Genomic DNA, 17,964 nt, shown 5'->3' with positions numbered 1-17,964 from the left:
AAAAGCTATCATTCGTGGTAGCTAGATATAGATTGAATTTTTTCTACTGAAATACAGCACCATACAAATCATTTGATTTTGAATCGTTTGCTATAGAAATACAGAAAACGATTTTGCAAAAACGTAGATTTTGTGACACCATAACTCCATTCATTGAGCTCGTGTTATAATTAAACAAAGTCAAAAGAAATTCTTCCTGTCATGTTATTATCACAATAAATAACATATGGCCCGAAAAATAACTTTTAACTGAAAATGCATTGTGGAAGATGAATACTCTCTATGAATCTTGCAGTTTTCATTTCAATCTGAAATTCATTTGAATAATATTCGCAGAGATACAACAAACTGATGCCCATGACATTCAAAGACTTTGTTTATATATTGCCATGCTTTTTTATCGTGACAAGAATCCAAGACGAGACTAATAGACTTAGAAGTTCAAACGGTTGACATGATAAAATACTGAAATCTTAGCAGCTATGTGATTACGACATCCACTTGAAAACTCTGCTTTTAAAGAAAATTCCTAGGATTAGCATTTCCTTGATTTGTAGCAATGAATCAAGATCCTAGCTTTCAGAGAAAATGAAAGCAATAAAAAAACACCCAAACAAAGGCTTGTTTTATTAAGGAATCCGGAGCCATGCTCAAAGGGTCTAAGCACTTAAAAGGTCTAAATTTCAGCTAGGTTGGAAAGAATGCTTCAAAACAAACACGAACAACACTCAATGTTTGCTATCGATAAATCGATCAAAAACACTGTTGACAAACCTTTCACATAGTAGATGTCTCTTATCAAAGCTTGGGCAACTTTCTTTCCAGAACGTTTTTCGCTGTAGTGAACAAAGGAACATTAATAGATAAATTAATCGTCATTTTCTAACACAAATACAGATAAAGCGTCAGTTCCCACAAAATGATATCAAATCTATAAAAGGATACAGATCTTAATAAATTTATATATGTAAAGAAAACAGATCCAACCCAGGTTCATTCAAAGGAGCTTAATTTATTATCTTCCCTACCCCTCTTACTCCTCCACTTGACCTCATTTAGCTTAAACCGCTACTTCAGCCCTCTATCATTTGGGATATCCAGTTCAAATTGACTTTAATATATTATCATGGATTGGCAGAAAGTTCGTATGAAGTATCAAAAACATACAAAGGACTGTTATAGTAGATAGTGAAAGTAGAGTTGATAACATAAGGCACATAATAAGCAAATATAGTTGAACATCAGTTTCTCGAACTGGCGAGGCTCACGGCTTGAATTGTTTATTCTGTGTAGACCTAAGATAGTTTTTCCTGTGTTAGTAATGAAAGTCGAATTGGGAAGAGGCAAAAGTAGTCAAGGTTCTAGTTATTTCAAACTTTGGTGTAGGCAAGATCTAGGCCGTATGCTCTCAGCATTCAAGCAGAAGATAGAAGGGGATTTTAAAAGGTCCAAGAGACTTTTGACTTTAAAAGATTTTTACTAACTTGGGTATGTCATTCAGAATCTTGGTTGCGACTATTTTGATTCGGTCAGCAGTGAATTGCACATTGTATAACAGCTCTCGCAGCCACTGAATACCTCTCTCAAACTTGCTAGTTTCCATCTATATTAGAATGATAAATGAATACTTATAAAACAACAACATAAGCCCACAACTGAAAAGCTTGGACAGCAAAAAAGTTCATTAGAGAAATGTTACCATCACTCGGGTCAGCTGACACGCCTTTATGTCCCTATCTCGGATCTCGTTGTAACGGATGATTCAATTCCATGTTCTATTCAAAGTTCCGTTCATATCCCTTAAAGTTATTCTTTATCTATCTGATTACATGAAAGATTAAGTCCATAATCAAAAGGAACCGATAAAGCTTACTAATTTGAGAACATTTGAGCAATAGCTTAAATTACAACATCTTTACCATATATCATCATCGCTCATGTTATGGCTATTAGCAGACGCCATGTCCCTTTACCTTTGGCGGTTTGAATTTGCTAAGTAAGGTTATTTAAAAAACTATAGAAAAAAGAGCGAGAGTCAGGTGAAGCATTTCTTCAAATATACAAAAATGCTTTATAGTTGCTTAGATTACTAAATCATAAGCAAGTGGAATAAGCAGATATTGTCTAAATATTGCCTAAACCCTGTGTACAGTTTTAATGTAAACTGTAGAAAACTGTTATCCTTCGCTTGAAATGTCCTCTCACTGTCCCCCCACTTGTTCTCTATGATATATACAGTAATAGAATGCGCATTAAGCACTTGGGTGTAAATTGTCTGCCTACTTTGGACCATATTCGACGTTTATACTCTGAAGAGTGTCGGACGAAAAGTACTTTAGCATGCTATATTTCCTCTGGTTTGTGCCCTACCTTCTTCAATCATCTTCAAATTTGAAACCATAACTTAAAGCGCCATGCACATCCTTGTTGATATAAAAATTGTCTTAATACAATCGATGCAAGGCCGTATGCAAGACAGTGTCACGTCATTATAAAATGCTGATTCTCATTGAAAAACAGCAAGAACTGCTGAAGAGGAACTTAATAATTGCTGATACAAGGTTGGTTAACCGTGTGGATTAGAAAGAGGCATTGCATATAGATTAGAAAGGGGCAGTGAGCTTGGATTAGAAAGAGGCAGCGAGCTTGGATTAGAAAGAGGCAGTGAGCTTGGATTAGAAAGAGGCAGCGAGCTTGGATTAGAAAGAGGCAGCGAGCTTGGATTAGAAAGAGGCAGTGAGCTTGAATTAGAAAGAGGCAGTGGCCTAACCTTGAGTTGGAGCATAAAGACCTCTGAACACCTCCCGGGCGAGAAAGTATCGCCACAAATTCCAACACTTGCTGCATTGGAGAGGGTATCTGCCGCTAGTTGTTTTACCACGTCATCGTGTGGAATCAGCTCTGTTGAATAAAAGAGTATAGAATTACATTGTAAATCGTAATTCAATAGCGTCTTGGCCGTGGCTTGTTACATGCATTCGGCCATAATAGAACACCAAAGTTTAACATCTAGGCGAGGGAACATCGCTTTCTGAACTTGGAATATAATATTTAGTTTAATTTCTAATATGTTCGATTGTAATTAAAGTTTCAAATGGAGGGCCCTTTGTAAATCAGCTCTGGCTGAAGGGCAACCAACCTTGAATTAATTAAAATGAATGGAAATAAAATGAAATGAAAATTTTGTTAAAAATTGCAATAAAAAAGTAGTAGGATAGAAAAAAAATTTAGCTGACAGGCTAAATAATGACGTTTGACAAGGCTCAATTTCTCATTTGAATACAAATTTCGTAACGTAATAACATATCAAGCAACACTTCTTATGGCAACAGAAACAAGCCATGTAGTTTCCATTAATCTAAACAAATTAGTTATCTTCTTTGTAACCCATGTTGGGAGGAAGTTTACAAGCTTTCAGCGAAAGGACTGCGACAGTTGCAATCCACCAATGCTAATCATGAAAGATGGCAACATTATATTAAACAAATATCAAATACATTATATATCATACTTAATAAATCATACTCACGGCCATCACGGAGGATAGGCAATTCAAATATGAGATCTGAGTAAAGAGGCAAATAAAAGCGAAGATCTTGCGGGATGGCAGATGTATTGAAAACAACCGACATCTGTAGCATAAAGTTACACAAAAAAATTAGAAAATGGAAGAAACTTCAAAGTATATTACAAATCAATTATTTTGCAATTTAGGCCCCTGTTGCACAAGAGCATGTGTATTTGGCTCAAATTTTGCTTGAGACGCATTTCGTCTTGCGTATACGCTGGATACGGCAAAATACTTTCTGCTTTTAAAGTTACCAGCAGATGCAGTTGGATCCGGTTTAGAAATGTACAGAGACCCGTTCAAGCTGAACCCTAACTTGATCCGGCATTGACACACGTCGTTTAGAAGGATTCGGTAAAATAAAGTAACAAAGTTTTATGAATTCAAACAAGTTTTATAAATTCTTATTCGTTTATACCTTTTTTCGAATTTGGCGTCAGAATTTTTTTTGGTTGAATTGGTTGTAAACCGATAAAGCCATAAACTTGTTAATTTAAACTAATGCTCCAAAAAGACATTCCTTACACCTCTTCGGGGCATCTATCTATTCATTGAGCTACCAAACACCCCTAAATCCATTTCCAAAATAAGCATAAAGAATAAATGATAAAATAATGCCTAGCAATTGCATCGAAGGCAGGAAGTAGCTATTAAAAATCAAGATGGTACAAGCAAAATCCCCCATGCAACTACAACTCAGCTCTATAAAAAATTAGAGCTTTTCTTAATGGGAAAACTTTTATCGCCCTGCGAGGAACAAACTCTAAACCCTTCTACGTTTGCTCTCCTCGGACTCTTTTATGTCCTTTGATTGTGATATATCACATTTGAAATAGAGTTTTTTCATGTGGGCCTTTCGTGAAAAGGTTCAACAATGTTTCATTGAAAATTCCAAGTGACTTGATAAACAAACCTGAAGGAACAAAGATTTGATGTTATCCAGCTGGAAGGCGAATGGGATTTCTGACACATGAAACTTTGGTACTTTTGCCGGAGAATTCTCTGTCTTCCGAGTGTTTGTAGCAGTTCGAATGGCATGGAATGGTATGCTGTCGGTTGATGGTACTTTCATCGAGCTTACGAGATTTGGTGGCGGCTCGACCTAAAACAAAACTTTTAAATGAGCAAAACGGGTACTAAAATAACGGGTATATAAATGAACGGGCTTTGCAATATATAGATCCAAGATAAAGCGATAATGTAAAATCTTTCAGTTGTTTCAACGTTGAAATACCTAACGTCATAGTTTGCAACTATACTGTCACAGGCTTCATCAAAATTAAAATCAAATTTAACTATAGAGTCACAGGGCCGCTTCACTTTAAGCTACAAGGCCCGCCTAAAGTCTTGTTACGCCACACAAAGTATTGAATATTTCATACTGCATCCCCCTCTTCTCATTGACCAATGTTTTTTTGTGAAGCTAAGAGGTTCAGTGTGGTCCAATAGATTTAATTCAGATAGCTATGACATTTAACTCTACAAGTAACGTTGTTTTGGAGGAGAGGGGGTGCAGTGTCAGTCACTTTTATTGGAAACGGTAATATTTTCAAAAGAGCACTTAAGCAACTGGATGCTTTATTAACTTTTGTCAGGGATTGTAAGTAGCATATAAAACAGTAAAACTAAGCTTACTTATAAAAGGTATCAGAATGAAGACATATAACAAAACTCTCACTGAGACGGTACCTCGTTTTCGTCAGTTGCATTCTCTAATTCATCTTCTTTCTCTGACAGACCATCTTCTCCAAGTAACTTCCTTTGCTCCTCTATCCGCTGTTTCTCTTCTTCTGCCATCTCTTTCATCTTCTTTTCACTTGGATTTCCAATGATCTAGTGGAGAAATCTTTAATCATTGTTCTCTTTTATTTTCTATGCTTTTAAAGGGACAACATAGCAAAGTGGGAAAAAAGAACTAGATAGAAAGCTCTTCCCAGAAAACTGAGGTAGTCAATATAAGAACTAAAAGGCGAATGAGATGAAATAATAAAAGGGTTCAGAAAAAGAACTTCAAGTATTACTTCTTATTACTTCAAGTATTTCATTTATAAAGTATTGATTAATTGAACTATAGCCTTCAGTCCAAAATAAAAAGCGCTTTGTTCCTTGCTTGTTCAGTTCAAGATTTAATTTCCATCCATTCATCACATGGAACATATTTTTCTAAGATTGTATATAAAAATAAACACTGAAGAAATGATAGAATCAAAAAGATTAAATCAAAAATTTTTGAAAACAGACTAGACTAGAAAATGATTAACAGCACTACAAGCGTAAAAAATATGGGCTGTTAAACTAAGAAGATTCGCATTTCCAAGTCCACATTTTACAAGTATAAATGGAAGACTGTACCACAACTTTAGGCCTGTCGATGAGGTATTTTTTTAACAAATCAATCCAGAATTGTTCCGGTTCCTTGTTCAGCTGTTCCAAACGTGGCAGGTCGTTTAGATACTCTTTGAGCTGAAAAAGAAAAACTTGCTCAAGAATGGATTCACATTGTAACAGGTAAGGGAGTATCGATATTTTGCTAGCATTGATGTTAAGAGATAAATATGGTTGTGAAAAGGAAGTTACATTGCATAAAAAAGAGGATATTAAAGATCAAGGTCAATTAACGTACTACGAAATCTCTTAGTGATCTCCATGATTAACATACCTGCTCTGGTTTTTCGGAATACAAAAAGTCACCAATGAGTCCCTGAGCCATTGTATCATGCGGGTTATCTTCAAGCTAAAATAACAAAGGCTATCAATGAACATTTCTCAATTTTCTTACGCATTGACACAGACACACAATGATGATTCCTGAGAATTTGCAGCACAAATATAACAAGCATGATTAAGACGATTATCAGTTCCTAACATTTTAGCACGGTTTTCACTCCAACTCTGAAAGACCATCTTTTTTAAATTGTCAAGCCTATGAAAAATTGAGCATCCAATATAATTAAAAATACACTAAATATTAGAAGTGACACAACAGCAATGAGAGTGACTACCAATAAACATTTCAAACACAGAAATAGTTTTCCTTTTTCGATTGTACTTTTATTTTCCCTCATCATGCAGACAAGATGTTTTATGTTAAAAAATTATTTGGACGCTAACGTCAAAGTCAATTGGAATAATCAGTTTCCAGAACTCATAACAGGAAACCTTCTTTTAAAAAAATACAATTACTTGCTTCAAAGTACCTAGGGCCTTAACCTGAATTCTGTTACTTGAGCAGTGAGTGAATGAGGCTCAAAAAGCTTAAGCCGGTACGTGTCTGTCCACAACGGCAGCACTGTTATTAACACTGAAAAAGAAGTCAAAATATAACACTTACTTTATCCAAGCTGTCTAAAATCTCACGGTGAATAACGGTATTCATACGTTCCATGTCTAATACAGACTGGCCTGTTGCTATTTGCTGAAGAACCTTTTCCACACTGCAATGAATTTTAACAAACAGAATTAATGGACAAAACAATAATAAACATTCATCCGGATGATTTTTGCAGCAACTTAAGTAAAAGTAGAAAATTCAGAACCGTTTCAAAACGATAAGACAAAGGTAGACAAATTTCACCAAGGCTTAAAAGTAAAAGAAAAACAAAGAATGGGATTATGGAGATAACATGTAAACATCTAGCCATAAAAAGACTATCGTTACCGCTTCAAGTAAATCTATTCCTCAAGCATTAGGTAAAGACAGAAGTATTTTTAAAGTTTGCTTAGCCCGGCCACGATTTTAACATAACCTAACCTGTATCATTTTTTCAAAAAAAATTTTTAATGATTATATATCTAGGCTAAGAACCAACTGCTGGGCTTTCTATACAGTGAGACTTTCAAACAGTGATCCAGATTAACCGTTTGCTCTAGAAAGGTTTTTGCTGTCTTGAGGCAAGTTGTTAAGAATTTTTTTAACAAGTACATGTTCGTTGAATCAATTATTAAGGTGATGATTGTTAATGGGGGGGGGGGGGGGTTAGTTGTATTTAATACAATCCATTGAATACTTAGAAGGTACTTTTTAACTACATACTCAGACAGCAACGTTTTATAGTGAATGTTCTCTAAATTCTACCTTTCTCGAAGCTGATACAATTTCTCTTTTGGAACACCACTTGCTTTGAATAGAAAACATGTCTCAAAATTTTCCAACTCGGAATAACCAATCTAAAATTAGAGCAGGTATAAAAATACTTTCTTTTGAAGCTAGTTCAACGTAAAGGTATTGCAAACATTTTCTATAAGAGTATGACTATAACTGATGTATAGCAACTATGTGGATAAGCTGGAACTAGCCCATTATTACTGTTATTATAACAGATTAAAAAGAGAATCCACACCACACTGGCTTTAGTGGAGTTCTTGCAATTAAAAATCAACAATACTACTTGATAAACAAAATCAATGAGAGAAAATTTTAGCGAGGAAAAAAATATTTTGATGAAATTAATTATCAAGGACACGAAAAAGCTACACTCGGACTCTTGAAGCAATTATTGTCTTATTGCGTACAAAAAAACAAAAAAACAAGAATACACTCCTAAAAAAGTAACAAAGGAATTTGAGTTTCCCAGCAAAATTGTCAAGTTAGTCATCAATAATTTGTGTCAACGCGTTTAAATAAGACGAAAATACAAATATGAAGCCTAAAAACACCAGAGCGATAATTGGTTTTCGTCATCAAATGCCCAACATGCTAAATGTCGTATATGACATTTTCGAAAAACCTGCACCAAAAATTTGGTTTGAATACATAACACCAAAAAACAGGACAAGATCAATTTTGGAACTGTAAGAACAAAAATTTCTTAGCGAGCAATTTTCGAATTTGAGGATTAAATGTACCGTTCGGGATTTAGCGAGAATAAATTATTCAAGATTTGTGCTTTAATTAATGCGACATTTGCAAAAATTTCGAAGAAGCTTGGGTTAATATGAAACGGTAACATCTTCTCGGGCAGAATTCAGATCAGAACATTTATTTTCGGAAAACGGGATTAAAAATCAGCGTTCCTTATCGAACAATGAAAACATATCGAAGCTTTGGTGTTGCACTTTACTGTGTTTTGTTTTCATTGGCCTTCCGCCGTATAGTCTAGGCATTGGTAAGACAAAAATCAATGTATCAATTTTTGCCATAAAGTTACTGAGCATTAAGATGGATAAATCTAAGATTTTGATCTTACAAAAGATTACAAAGAGACCGAAGATTACAAAAAATACTTGATGAAATTATAAAAATTTGAATTGATGGTATGCATTTTTCAGCACTATCTCGTGAGCGTCCAAAAGATATTTAGACGAAAGAATAAAGTTGAATAACTACTCAAATTCACTTACATCTGATTTTTGTAGAAAATGACTACAGGCAAATAATTAAGGCTGTTATGTTTTCAGTTGAAAATGTTCTGCCAAACATCTGATCGCAGCATTGCACTGATGCCCTTACGTGTTGTTTTTCAAATAGTCGAATATATCTCATGCTATCACGATTAACTAACTCTATTATCTTGTTCACACCTGTTGAGACAAACCCCCAAATCCCTGTTCCCCATCCCCTTATCCCTTCACCGCCAACAGCCAACTACCAACCCCCATCTCCTAACCCCCAATCCCTAAACCTCCATTCTCAACCCATGCTGGTTTAAAAACGTGGGCACCTAAATAGTAGAGATATCACATTGAACGGAGGAAAGAGGTGAATAATCTCAAAACTGTCTGTTCATGATCGTGGTAGGGCATCATATAAAAGGAATTTGATGTCTTACGTCACTGCATAAGGGGTCCTCAATTTCAACCAGCTCTTTTTGCAAAGGTGCAGCAGATGTATCAGTCAAATACTGCATGAGAATGTCCAACGCTGCAAGCTCGTAATATTCCTAGAAACAATAAAGAGTATTTATTGTTGCCACTTATCAACTGTTGCCTTTTACTTCAATGATATGCGAAGTCAATGATAGATGATAAGGTTTGGTATGATAGTCTTAATTGGGCATGAATCTCAGAATTACAAACTTAAAAATACCATATTCTACAAGTCCAGATAGTATATTGTTTTCTCATTGGTCGCTAGTTATCTAGAGAAAAGTATTCTGGTGACGATGTAAACTATTCTGGAGCACCAATAGCAATGTTGTCACCTATTAATTAAATGCTGTCACTTATTTTATGATTAGAAGAGCCACACCAGTAATAGGGGGGAAAATTATTATGAAAACATTTACTGTAAAGAAGGTTACTGTAAAAGTTTATACTGCTGACTTTCATGACCGCAAAAACGCAAAAAACAAATTTGAGTAGAAAAAGAAATATCAATATATTTTCACCGTTTTATGAAAATTTCAAAAAATTTAAATGATTACAAGGGAAATATTGCAAAGGAAAAAAGTATAATTTACCTGTACATGAGGGCCTCTCCAACCCATCAATATCATGCCATTTGACTCATCTTCCGTCGGAAATTCAACAACTTTCTCTACACTTTCTTCCAATGGCGGCACAGGGGTCATCCATGGCCTTGTAAAATCACCTCTTGCCCCCTAAAATCCAAAAAAAATAATTTTACAAGAAAAAACAAAAGACAGCAAGCCTTGGAAAGGTGACATAAGAAAACAAGGCTGCTCCTCATTGTCTTTACTTCATGTTAACCACATAAAACTTTTGATCAAAGCAATACATGCGTACCTGAATAAGTTAAGAGAGACTCTTCGCAAAGCATATAAAAGTCAGAAATCGGCAACATTTATATATTTTTATAATCTTTGTAAAGAGCTTTTAAACCCTAGTTAAGATTAGTAATCTACTGCGCAACATAGATAGTATTCGAATCGGATATAGATTGTTCTTTATTTCTGCCCAAAAAACAGTCAGGTGTTCTTCTGACTAAAACCAAATATTCTTTGAAAAATTAGAAAGGGTTTTGGCCAATGAAAGGCAAAAGAAAGCTGGTTTCAAAAAAAGGATTGATAAATCTCCGAGCCCCAAAAGTGATCTTGGAATAATACCATAACTGTGAAATACCTTTTCAAGAATTATTTTTTCGTAGTCACTGACGACTTTCAAAACATTTCTTGATTCAACCTGTCCAGTGACGATAACACATAGATTCTCTGGACGGTAAAATGATGCGTGGTAGGTGCAAACCTGAATAAGACATTGTATATACGGTTATGCTTATTAAAAGCATAAGAAAATCTCCTAAACATGAGCTATGTGTGTTAAAAAGACACGTTATTACGGACATATCAAAAACTGACCTTTTCAGAGGTTAAAAAAAATCTTGGCTCGAACCAAAATGATGATTGGTGATTCAACAAATTTTAACACTCTTTAAGACAATTTACCTAATCTTGTTCCTTCTTTTTAATGAATACAAATGCACCTTAGATTATCACAGCTACTCAGAATTCGTCCCTGACATTTGAAGAAAAGTTACTGTCAAAATTTTAATCTGCAGATAAATCCGATCCAACATTCAATGCGACAGATTGTCGTCGACATTGGAAATACAGCCAAAGTCTTAATGATTCGACTAACTGATAGAAATATGAATTAATCTTTTGTAAAACAAATCTTTTTCAAATTATCCCTTTCTAGGCAGATTTTTTTTATTTAGAAACCACCTCCAACTATGTCCTAAATCTAAATCTCAAGGAAACTAACAAGCTTTTCATGAAAATCTACATCAGTGATGTATCATTAGTTGCCTTCATTTATATATAACAGTTGCCTCTAGTAAAAAGAATTACTGGCCGGACAAATACAGTATGATGAAGACAAAAAATTGCAATAATGGTACAATAACAGCAAAATTTGTTTATGTTGATGCATTCCTATATTTTGCTTCCTATACTTTGCTTCTGTTTGGAGGGATCGTATATCTTATCTAACGTGAAGAAATCACAGAGTCGTGAGCAATAGACTATGTTACATGACCTTTGCGTCTTGGTGCATTTACAGGCTACAGAAAACCATAGTCGATAGAAATGACAACGTCAATTATTTATGACAAAGATACAATGAAGGATAAGAGTAAAAATGACAATGGTCACTACACTATCTGCTTTTATATTTATCCTATTCATATTTCAGGCATGTACATTAAACTGCTAGTGAGCTTCCTTAGGCCCATAAATTTATCAGATCTAAATATCTACCTTTCCGTGACTACATGATGTCCTCAGGTTTTTGGTCATCCCACCAGTCTCACTCTGAAAATCAAAATAGATCTCACTTTTCCTGATATGAAAGTTAAAAGCTTCTCCTGAGACATTCTTGAGACAAAATCTGTTACATAGTTATAACGAATTTACAATTAAATATTTTGTCTTCAGGATTTCTAATTCCAGACAAAACTTTTTAAAAAAATTCCAAGGCCTTCCTGGCCCAGAACCTGATTTCAATCTTTTTTCTTTAAAAGCTGCAAGGTTTGAACTTTTCAATTCCAGACAACCTTTTTCAAAACAATACCTAGGCCTTTCTGGCCCATAAACTGATTTCAATTTATTCTTCTTCAAAAACTGCCAACTATGGCGAGAGGCAATAGTGTTATCCACAAAAGCAAAGGAGCAACTGGCGATAAGGCTATGGTTCAGTATCTTTAAGGTTATGATACAGCCCACATTCTAGAAGTAACCTTGAAGCTACTCCAAATATTCTTTTTATTGGAGATATCAGTTTTGTTCTTCTTAAGAATTATCAAAGCTAACTTTGGATTGGAGGCTGCAGAGCCGCCCCCTCTTCAGAGTTGATAAAAACATACAATCAGTTAATAATTAGCTACTATTTAGTGACAAGATCACCAATGCTCAGGCTAAAGTCTTAGAAACATTACATCGGCTGTCTTGGTGAAAACAGCTGAGATTACCTTGTAGCCACAGAGGCCTGGATACATCGCTCGTGTGAATTCTAAGTATGTTCTACTGCTTTCAGTATTTTCCCTGGCCTGCATTTCACAATAAACTATACCAGCATCTTCGCCATCACCATTAATGTGATGAACCTCTGTTATGTAAGCAGATTTCTAAAAAATGATAAAATATGAAAGAGATCAGGATAACCTCAATATTGTCAGCCATGCCAGAAAATCTTCAAGAATCTTTACTTTCATAAGTTGAGGTGTAAGTTTATATCAATTAACGTGTCTCTCACAAATATTGCTTTGTAAATGTGTATTATTTGCTATTTGAATAAAGTGTCATGGTATGTAGTTTTGAGGCTACAAATTGATAGAAAACTATAACCTACACATTATCTTCCAAAACCAATTCTTTAACCAAGCAGGCATTTAATCCTCGTGTTCAGCAGAGTGTGGTATGCTAATTTGATAAGATCAAAATAAAAAAACTCACTGTCAAAGTTGGATAAAGAATATGGTCTAAGTAAATTGGAAGCATGTTGAGGAATCCTTCACTTCCTGCAGTTGTAAGTGTATAGCTTGTATGATCAACATCTGTCCATGCATTAGTCCCTTGTGCCAGACATCTGTTTGCAAATAAATCCAGAAGACCCTGAAGGTAATTTTCATACAAAAAATCGTGTTAGACCATGATTCTTATCGACTGAAGACAATTGACTATAATTGGTTATTATTCATGTGGTAGATAATTCAAGGCAGGTACAGCAATGTAGATTCACACATACCTATACTGAAGACATGTTCTAATAGCAAAGTCCAGGGGCATGCTCAAAAGTTAATTTTAAAGGAAGCTAGCTTCTTGGCTCTGGATATTTTTTCGGGAAGTAGAAAATCAATTGACAAATCAATTTTTCCAAAGTATAACCTACTATTAAGTAAAAAAGAGTATACTCTTAGATGCCTTAGACATCCATCCAGATCAGAATATGTTTTTAGAGAAGACTATATTTCATTGATGACTACAAAATTACATATTGACATCAAATTCCAGATTCGGTTGGGCATCTAATCTCAAGAAGTGTACTTCTTGTTCAGAAAAGAGGATTGCATTACATCAGGTTTGAAAGCAAGGTGAAAGGGACATGCCTCTTTTTCTCCTTCCCCCCCCCCCCCATGCACCCTTGCTCCTATACCAGTTGACTGTGTGCCCACTATTCCATACCATACTGGTAAAGAACTTAGCAACAGTTCCTGAAAAAGTTTTACAAACCTTGTATGGATACTTTTCAGATCCCATAAACACTAAATGTTCCAATGTATGAGGAAGTCCATCATCATCATGGGCCTCAGTGGCTAAAAGGTCATAAAATGTCCCAATTATAAAATTTTCCAGGGCTTTCAAATTACATACAATCTTTTTCCAAAGTACTAAAGTATGTGCTCTAACTGCTGTTTCCCAATTTGCAGAGTATGACACATTGTGTTGAGATCTTCCATAAGAAAGAACAAAAGGCCTGGTGTGCTGGTGTGTCCCCTTAATTCTGGCATGCTGGTGTGTACAAACCAATTTGCCTTTATGTGGTTGCAATTTGGGACAAAAAATGCAAAGAAGTATTACTTTGTTCAGTCTGTGGTGAACATTAGATGATGCGGGGGCTACCTCCACTCCCTTTAGCTCTCTTTTCAATAAACAATGAAGAGACTGTCACTTTGTTCAATTTCTCTGGGTCATTCGAATTAAGTCACAACATCAGGCCTGGAGAGTTTGAAATGAACATAACCCATTGAAGGAAAAGGAATGTTAAACTCAAGGCAGTTTTGATCACAAGAAATGAAGCAGTCAGAGATCCCATTTGCATGCAAAAAAATAGAGCAGTGGCGCACAAACTCTGGCATGAAACATGTGATATAAAGCAAAAAATTCAGGACAAAATTTAGAAAAGATTGATTTAACTGGAAACTTTGATGCACCAACAAACAAAAATAATTGGAATTCAATGAAAATATGAATGTAAAGCAAAATTATGGACTTTAATCAATGGCAAAGATCATTGTTTTGGAAAGTCTATGGCGCTGCTTTGGCAGTTACTAAACATTTTTAAATGCCTATTTCAGGCGCTCGAACATCAACTTTGTTTCCCTTTTTATGCTATCCATTCTATAAGACACACTAGAACATCTACTACCCGCGAAAGCAAATGCAAACTGAAAAGCAATGTGATAATTTGGACGGAAATGTGATCTCTGATTTGCAAAGGTGATTTTAAATTATTAAGAAAAAAAGAAAATAATACTTCAACAGAAGATTAACGCTTGCTCGAAAATCAAATAAATCTGACGGAGAATACAATTGATGGCCTGTATCCTTGATGGTTATTAGAGGGTTATTAGATTAAAAATGGTATCGAAAACCCAACGTTGAATTTGCTGAATTTTTTCTCAAAAGGTAATCTTACGCAAATCATAATATTGCACTCTATTGGGAAGATTGTTTATGCTTGACCAAGTTTATTAGACAAAGGCCAAAAAATTAATTTGCTTTGTGGTAATATTGTTTTTACGTTTTGAGGCGCTCTTTAAATCGCTCTCCAAGGCTTCTTTTGGGTGCGCTCTAGGCGCGCATGCTCGATCGAGCGCCTTTCTGGGCAAGGCCTGCACTGTGCATTTTCTGTTCCATTTGTCAAAAATTCCCTTCTAATCCCCTTATAAAAATCCTATCCAGGAAGTGGGCCTGCATCGGCCCATGGGGAGCAGGTGTGTGTCTCGTTCTGCTTCATAGAGGTAGGATTCTGCTTTCAGAAAGAGAGTGCACTATTAGCATACCATGATCATTTGGGCAAAATAGCAGTTTGGAAGAACAATTGTTTGGAGGACAATAGATAGTCAAGTAACGTGTTGTATTTTTACTAGTGGAATAGTCCTGTTTAAAAGTATAAACAACATTCACTGTCACTGGATGTGAAAGATTTACAAAACAACAGGAAATTGCTTGAATGCACAAAGGGGGTCAAACTCGAATTTGCTCCACATGTAGAAACCCCCATTGACACTTTTGGTGTGCAAAATATCAGTTGGTTGTAACAACACCAACAGCATTAGACTAATCAGGCCCCTTCAAACCCAAAAATTAATTTTGATTGATTGACCAAATAATTTTTAGAATGATATGCCATTTTGACATGTTTTAAAGGGTATTCAGCCGCTTAATAGCTTGTTCTTAAAGGTGTTCTTGGGGTGTTCTTGGGTAGTTCAGCTTGTTCTTGGAATGTTCAGTCTTTTAGAAACGACAATTATTCAAGTAACTTATAATTAAATAAACATTTTGTGGAAGTACTCCTGGTTCTAGTGCGGAAAATTGGTTTGGAATTGATGCACAAAATTTGTTGATGAAATGCACTGGGATTCTCTTCTATTCTCCATAAACATTCTAAGTCAGTTCTTGTCTGGACCTTCAAATCAGATCATTTTCATGGGCACAAGAAATATTTGCTTATTTTAAGATTAAGTCTTTGAGATGGCGGAGGAAGGACATATAGTTTGCAGAACTTCAGGTAAATTTGAGTAAAAATGGCCTCATAAGGATAATTAATTGCTTTTTTGAAAAAGACTGCCTCTCTCGTTTACCTAGCATTGATTTGATTTCACCAACGAAACTGTTTTTCATTATTTTGACACATTCTATTGCATTAATTCGCTTGTCACTAGTTGATGATTTACCAATTTATATGGGCCTAACTGTGCCCAAAAAATTACCCAAGTTGTGTTGGAGAATTTTGAGGCTAAAAAAGCGACGTTGCTAAAACGAGGAACAAGCGATCCAGCCCAGTAACAAGCGGAACAACCCAGTAACAACCCAGTAACAAGCGGAACAACCAAGGAACAAGCAGAACAACCCAGAAACAAGCGGAAATGTGAATTAATTGTTTAGTAAATACCACATGGGGGCATTTATAATCCAACTCTCTGAAGTTCGTGTGGGCTAGAACTATCAAGAGGCCGTCAATCATGTCTTCGTCTGTTTCGGAGGCTTTGTGATTTTGCCAACGGACAGAGAGAAATCTTTAAAATCAAGACAGTTACACAAAGGTTTGTCACAACTACTCACTCCCTTATCCTGTTAATATTTTGATTTCATCACTGCAGATATTTTTTCTCATAACTGTTTAATTTCTTAAGTTGATATTTAATAGAGAGTGCGGGAAAATAACCAACCCGAGCGAGGTATTGTAAGTTGTATAAGTTGATATTGTAATTTTAAGTGTTTCAAAATCCTTGATAAAGTTCAAAGTAAATTATTTCTTTGATTAGCATGATTTTGTTTATTTTTGAGGGGAATATTGAAGCAAAAAGTTATAAAGTTTGCAAAACTTCAAATTTTTTGGATGCTATTTTGATTAGGGTGTTGCAATACTTTTGTCCTGGTTGTGTACAATAAATTCTGAAACTGCAAAGAAACACAACAAAGAACATTCTAATTATAGTTGACTTTAAAATGAGCTAGCCATAGCAGTGGCATCGCCATGGGGTGGACTGGGGTGGACATGTCCACCCCAGTTTTCCCAAAAGTCGCTTTTCAAATTTCTCGAAATCTGTTGGAAAACCTTGGGGGGGGGGGCGTTCGGCTGATGAGATTGATTTCGATTTTCGCACTGGCAAAAAGCCAACGTTACGAAAAATGCTGCTTGAGAAAGTCGCTTGGCCGAGAAACTTTGTTTTGTCCAGCCCAGTTTTTTCGAGCTGGTGACGCCACTGAGCCATCGATTAGAAAACAAGCCCGCCCAGCTATGCCAATTCGTTTTGCCATAACCAAAACCCAGACAGTGGGCACATGCAATGCTCTTCAGACCAGGCAGTTTTAGATATTCTGTTTCATCTTTATAAACATGTTATGTAATATGTATATGGTTAATTTGATGGAAGAAGCTTCGAATTTTTAAATAATCAATCATAAATCAACCATTTGGTTCAAAATCATGCTTTAATTTTCAAGATATTTTTCGGATTGTTTGTTGTCAAAAGAAAGACTTTGTGAGAAAGCAGTAAAACTTTAACTTTAAAAATCTTACCAAGACAAAAATACCCATTGACCAGCGGTCCTTCAACATTAGCAACACAAATAGTGAGCCCAGTGAGTGTTGACTTATATTTTTCAACAGGAATAAGATCTAGCAAGTTTAACTTGCATTGTAGTTCGTATCCTTGTATATCATTTGCCGCCATTTTCGAAGCACGACGGTGGCAACACGAGAATGAAACTGAAAGTGAGGCCAACGACAAGAAATATAAGCACCGACCACAGTGGCACCGACCCGCCGCCCCCTCCCTCTCCAAGGAAATAAGAAGAAAACATGGAGGTTTCTTATAAACACAAACACAAACTCATTTTCATCCAGTAATATTTCTAATCAACACGAATACAGTTAACAGGTAAATAATAGTGTGGTGGAATTACTGATCAGTTAAAACTGATCGTGTATTTGAATTGCAGTTTTATGAATGGAATTAGTCAAACCTAGCAAAAGCATACTAAAAAAGTAAA

The 17,964-nt window shown here is 35.5% G+C and overlaps 1 protein-coding gene across 1 annotated transcript in view; it reads right to left on the bottom strand.

Moving 5' to 3' along the window:
• The window catches only part of LOC135693419 (uncharacterized protein C05D11.1), a 38,116-nt gene extending 20,432 nt beyond the window's left edge, over window positions 1–17,684 (bottom strand). Inside the window, exons 1-18 of the mRNA XM_089111524.1 lie at window positions 17,492–17,684; window positions 13,696–13,778; window positions 12,919–13,077; window positions 12,435–12,590; window positions 11,725–11,778; window positions 10,589–10,711; window positions 9,967–10,107; window positions 9,337–9,447; window positions 7,644–7,735; window positions 6,900–7,002; window positions 6,228–6,302; window positions 5,921–6,031; window positions 5,258–5,401; window positions 4,482–4,670; window positions 3,530–3,632; window positions 2,771–2,901; window positions 1,485–1,603; window positions 775–836 (exon numbers count right to left, since the gene is read on the bottom strand). Of these exons, the coding sequence (XP_088967650.1) occupies window positions 775–836; window positions 1,485–1,603; window positions 2,771–2,901; window positions 3,530–3,632; window positions 4,482–4,670; window positions 5,258–5,401; window positions 5,921–6,031; window positions 6,228–6,302; window positions 6,900–7,002; window positions 7,644–7,735; window positions 9,337–9,447; window positions 9,967–10,107; window positions 10,589–10,711; window positions 11,725–11,778; window positions 12,435–12,590; window positions 12,919–13,077; window positions 13,696–13,778; window positions 17,492–17,645 (2,110 nt within the window). The 5' untranslated portion in view covers window positions 17,646–17,684. The remainder of the gene's footprint in view (window positions 1–774; window positions 837–1,484; window positions 1,604–2,770; window positions 2,902–3,529; window positions 3,633–4,481; window positions 4,671–5,257; window positions 5,402–5,920; window positions 6,032–6,227; window positions 6,303–6,899; window positions 7,003–7,643; window positions 7,736–9,336; window positions 9,448–9,966; window positions 10,108–10,588; window positions 10,712–11,724; window positions 11,779–12,434; window positions 12,591–12,918; window positions 13,078–13,695; window positions 13,779–17,491) is intronic.
• Between the last annotated feature and the right edge of the window lie 280 nt (window positions 17,685–17,964).

This window comes from Rhopilema esculentum, chromosome 11 (assembly GCF_057945365.1).
Source record: "Rhopilema esculentum isolate cy_ngs chromosome 11, ASM5794536v1, whole genome shotgun sequence".
NCBI classification, from domain to species: Eukaryota; Metazoa; Cnidaria; class Scyphozoa; order Rhizostomeae; family Rhizostomatidae; genus Rhopilema; species Rhopilema esculentum.
Note: the sequence above shows the minus strand (reverse complement) of the source record. Positions and strands in the feature narration are given on the sequence as shown.